General features: G+C 38.4%; 1 protein-coding gene across 1 annotated transcript; it reads left to right on the top strand.

Moving 5' to 3' along the window:
• Positions 1 to 266: 266 nt before the first annotated feature.
• Positions 267 to 3656, top strand: LOC137194879 (uncharacterized). Its single transcript, XM_067607055.1, has 3 exons — positions 267 to 285; positions 374 to 712; positions 3343 to 3656. Exons 1-3 carry the CDS (start codon positions 267 to 269, stop codon positions 3654 to 3656), a joined length of 672 nt encoding a protein of 223 aa, XP_067463156.1.
• Positions 3657 to 5258: the final 1602 nt, after the last annotated feature.

Raw genomic sequence — 5258 nt, 5'->3', positions numbered from 1 at the left:
AGATAGTTTCTCCTGTTGATTTAAACCTTGTTGTAGAGATGGAACATTGGCTGTGGATTATTCTTGCTGCTCTTTTCTTTGGTAAGACAGAAAGCAGAATGTGTTTCCTTTCTCAACAGTTTTTAACACAGAACTGATATATAAGTGCTTTTAATGTCCATCATAAAGGAAACAAGTTATTTCTGCCTCCATTTATAATTCTTTTTAGAAAACAAGATGTGGTTCAGTTTGACAGTCAGCAATGATTAAAAAACAGACTATTCTAGATGTGTCAGTGTCTGCTAGGTAACTCTTTAAAGCTGCTGATTGTTCTCCTTTAATCAATCATCTTTATTGATTCATCTCTTCCTCTGCATGTTCTGTTCTTCCCCAGAGTGTAAAGGACAAGACAGCGTGACCCAGCCAACAGGAGATGTCATTGCTGCTGAAGGACACACAGTTACACTTGCTTGTACATTTCAGAGTGGAAATCCAACTTTGTTCTGGTACAAACAAGAATTAAATGATTCCCCAAAGTTTATGCTGCGGCGTTACAAGTCTGGTGGAGGAGATAATGCTGCAGAGTTCCAGAAAGACAGATTTGATGCTACAGTTAACGGGACATCAGTTCCTCTGAAGATCCAGAAGCTGCAGCTGTCTGACTCTGCTGTGTACTACTGTGCTCTGCAGCCCACAGTGACAGATTTCGATACAGTGGATCATGGAGTCCTCAGTGACAGGCTACAACGGTGGGTTGGCCCATCTGTTTCTGATTTAAGCTGGTTTATATCATATTTATCAAATAAACAATTATTTGTGATGGTTGGTAATGATATGTCTGATGCTGCTGTCTTGAGTTATGGAGTGCCTCAAGGGTCTGTTATTGGTCCTATCTTATTTTCTATTCATATACTACTGTTTTAACATATCTTTTCACTTTTATGCAGACGACAAACAGCTGTACATTTCCCTCAGATGTGGCAATTTCAGCAAATTGTCTGATTTAAAGGATTGCCTGGACTCCATGAGAAGCTGGATGTTTAAAAACTTCTTTAACTTTCTTATTCAGTGATGATACAACAGAGGTTTTGATGCACTATTTAACTACATGACTAAATCTTTACTTCAAGATTCAAGATTTAGTTTATTGACATTTTCTTGTGTATTTGCATACACAAAAAACAAAATGCTGTTCCTCCCAGCTCACAGCAATGTAACAACAACAGAGAGGATAAAAATATACTGTGTATGCAAAAATTCTATTTAAAAAAATGATAAAAACACATAAATCCCAAGAGAAAAAAACAAAAAACGAACGAGCAGTTAGCAGCACAGTGTATTAAAGTGCATTTAGAGAGAAAAGTACATGTCTCAATTGGATGTAGACAGCTCTTGCATGTCAATGACTGACCAGCACTGATGGGGGAGTTATATAATCTATTATGCTGTCCAGAAAACATTTGGCAACATGATTGTTGTTGCATGACCGGTATGTATAGGTTAACAGTTAGCCTAGCTTGCACTCATTTGCACTTGCTTTGGGTCCACTGGGTGCAGCAGACCAAACGCCATCAGCTGATTTAGCTCCCAGCCAGTATTTCTTGAAGCAAAAGTCTTTGTCACAAATGTCCAAAAAACCTGATATAGACATATTATAGACATATTTCCCCTACACTCCACAGGATGTCACAGATGATGTAGACATGGACAACGATACTGCAAGTCGGAACTACGAGAGGCCGCTGCAAACGTTGGTTGTGCCACCATCACACCAGTTCATGGAGAGAGAGAATACCACCAACAAGGACCCCTTAATTTCTCTTCTTGTCTCTTTCTCTTCTTCACAAAATAACTCTTCTGTTAGCTTCCTCAGTGCAGTTTCTCCTTTGGAATGTAGGTAACAGTAGCAGGTAGCAGTTGACAGCTAGCTAGCTGTTTTGATTTAAAAATATATCTAAAGATGATATTTCCTCTACTGTTAATTAATTTTGTTACCTCTTCTGCAGAGTATCTTCTGAAGATTGTTTGAAGGTTATTTTGCAAAATGTCCCACTTTGTAGGTCCAAGTTTGAGATGTATTCAGGAGCCCATCTCTGGTGCAGCCACTCTCTGAGCTGTGAGAGCAGGGAGGAGGAGATTAAGGGAGGAGCAAAACTGTCACTGAAGTACAGAAAGACACAAACTTTCACTGTGGTGTTTCATACTAAACAACACAGACAGTTTCTTCTTATCTTCAAGATGGTGTCAATGCAATTAAGTCTGTTTTCAACTTTGTTTCTGATCACACTGACAGGTAGGTGACACACTTCATATTTGCTTCTATTGATGTTTGATTGAAAACTGAGCATGAAGTTGTATGTATTCATGTTATGAGTCTTTGACAACATGTTATAACAGAGTTATCTCTTCCTTTAGGTGTCAGCTGTCAAGAACTCACTCCAGTCAACAATGAAGAGAACAGTTTAGAAGGCAGCACTGTTACTCTGTCCTACAAATCCTCCAAAGATAGCTATGATCATTTCTTCTGGTATCAACAATATCCAGGAAAACCACCAGAGTTCCTCATGTACATCTCAGGACTGAACAAAACAAGACCAGCAGATTCTCTGAAGTCAGAAACAAGATTCTCTACTGGACTGTTTGAAGACAAGCGTGGAGTCAAACTGCAGATCTCCTCTGCTGCAGTGTCTGACTCTGCTGTGTACTACTGTGCTGTGAGGCCCACAGTGACAGGAAACACCAAAACTCTGTACAAAAACCTTTGGAGCAAAGACAACAGAATACTCCACAACATCCACTAGAGGGAGTCACACACTGTTAAACTTCAGTGGTTTCTTATCAAACAGTCTAGATTCTTTTCCCTCATGAGACACAGTTGTGATGAAGAGTTTTACAAATGAATGTCATTTGACATATGAGTCTCCTCCTACTGACTGCAGAGGTGGCTGCATGGCAGAGAGCTGTTTGATTCCAGCTGTGAACATCAGACCAAACACAACTCACAAAACCACTCAACACTTATTCAAACTCAACATTCACTTACAGCACATTTCACTTGTGTAACCATGGAAACACTGGCTGTCATTTTACTGTTTTCAGCTCTTGTAGGTACGTATGTTTTTGTCATTGTGTGATATTTTCCAAATGATGGATATTTGACTCTGGAACAGAACTTTAATACAACATGTTTCCTTCACTAGGTAACACCTTGGAAGATGATTTCTATAGAAATCAGTCAAATGAACAGTTGATCAGTTTGTGTCCACAGAGTAACACTGTACAGTTGACATTTTCCACTGTCTTCTCCTCTCAGCCTCATGAACAATGTTAGTCTAATGGCTTCATTTTCTCTACTTTTTCCAGGACTAATAGCTGGAGACACAATCTCTCCTGAACAAGATGAAGTCAGTAGAAGAGAAGGAGAATCTGTCACACTCACATGTACCTATGAGACAAGTTATAACCACATTTACCTTCTCTGGTACAAACATCATTCTGACCTTCAGGCACCTCAGTTTATCCTACGAAAGGGAGAAAAGGGGAACACAGTTCATTATATTCCTGATGAACGATATAAATCCGAAACATCAGCTACATCAACTGAGCTGACCATACAGAGTCTAACCCTGGCAGACACAGCTATCTACTACTGTGCTCTAGACATCGTCACACAGTGATAGAAAGTGTAGAAGAGGCTGTACAAAAACCTGAACACAGATATCTGACTACTCTTCAAAGAGGAGGGAAGTGGTATTCAAACCACAGCTTCATATCAGATGGATTCTGCTAATTCCTGTTTTATCAGAGTCACTGTGGTTACAGCTGCTAATGAAACACTGTGGGAGGATTCACATGAGCAGCAAATCCACATCAATGACAAACCAGCTGGATGATGCTTCAAACACAAGACACCATCAAACATAATAACTGGACACTGAAAACACTGTAAAACAAACTCTTATTAAAAATTCAAGGTATCAGATTAGAATGACATCATATGTAACTGATTCATGGGAATTAATGTTTTGTCTACTAAACAGATTTAAATGATGTATATAAATGACACTTTAGAGGAGTTTTCCATTCAACAGCATGAAACCAAATCACACAGCAGAAGTCCAGCAATGAAACAACAATATTTGTTAAATAACTTTTGTTCCTTTAATGCCAATTCTCTTTCTGAATCTAAACTGTTTCTGACTAAAGGTCACGCAGGTTTCAGCTTTATAACTTTATAACTTGTCAAAGAAGAGACACAAAGTTGTATTTCAGTCATTTGTAGTTTAAGAAGCATCCGAATCTCTTTCTGGTTGAATTATATAAGTGTTGTGGAGTTATGAAAGATCAATCACAGCCTTTTTGACAATAGACTGCTTTTAAAAACTTTTATGTCTTCACACAGTTTATACAGTGTGTGATTGGTCCATCACATTCCAAACTAGGGCTGCAACTAACCATTATTTTCATTATCAATCTGCTGATCTTTCATATCCATTAATCGATAAATTGTTTTGTCTATTCCAGAAAATTGTAAAAAATGTCTGTCATAATTACTTTGTAGGAATTTGTGCACTAAATATCTTTATGAATTATGAGTTATTATTGTGCACAACTCCAACATTAAATTATTCGTCCAGTGACATAACTCATATTAGAGTAGGTATAATAACAGGGAAATAGTCCTCCTTGTTGGCCGCACAAGAAAGGTCCATTAGAATTATGATTGTTTCTTAATTTAATTATGATTTTGCAAGAGTATAAGGTCTTTTCAGGTTAAGTGACTGAGATGCAAGCACAAGACAACAGAAACAAGTTCACTTTAGTTACATTCACATTTATTACTAATAATAGTACTAAACACTACAACATTTTACAGACAAGACACAAGAGGGAAAGAGAAACTGGTACACAAGGCTATGGCTAGTGAATGATTGAAATGCATGATGCAGAGTTATCTATTGTGTAGTTGGTATGAGAGACCTGATAAACAGATGAGATGACTGTTACCTGAGAAACAGTGAGTCAAATCAATGGTACCACAACTGAGTTCTGAATTGCCAATTGAAATGAGAAATCATGAAAGCAGCAGGGTTTAAGCAAGTTGGTGAAGGTTTTGTATGAATTCTTGCTTGCTCTCTGGGGTGGCTTCTTACGGAGAATCGAGTCTGATGTGCTGGGGTGAGGAGCTGGAGTCTGGATCTTGTAATGATGAGTAAATCGGCCAGTCCGAACTTGAAGGGTTCCCATTGGAAGAGAGCTCCTGGTTTATGCTCTCATGC

The sequence above is a fragment of the Thunnus thynnus genome, chromosome 12, assembly GCF_963924715.1.
Source record: "Thunnus thynnus chromosome 12, fThuThy2.1, whole genome shotgun sequence".
NCBI classification, from domain to species: Eukaryota; Metazoa; Chordata; class Actinopteri; order Scombriformes; family Scombridae; genus Thunnus; species Thunnus thynnus.
Note: the sequence above shows the minus strand (reverse complement) of the source record. Positions and strands in the feature narration are given on the sequence as shown.

What these genes read in the sequence shown, in the direction of transcription:
- LOC137194879 (XM_067607055.1), top strand. An exon ending in AGTGGATCATGGAGTCCTCA is followed by an intron (nt 713 to 3,342) that starts GTGACAGGCTAC and finishes TACTTTTTCCAG; the next exon opens with GACTAATAGCTGGAGACACA.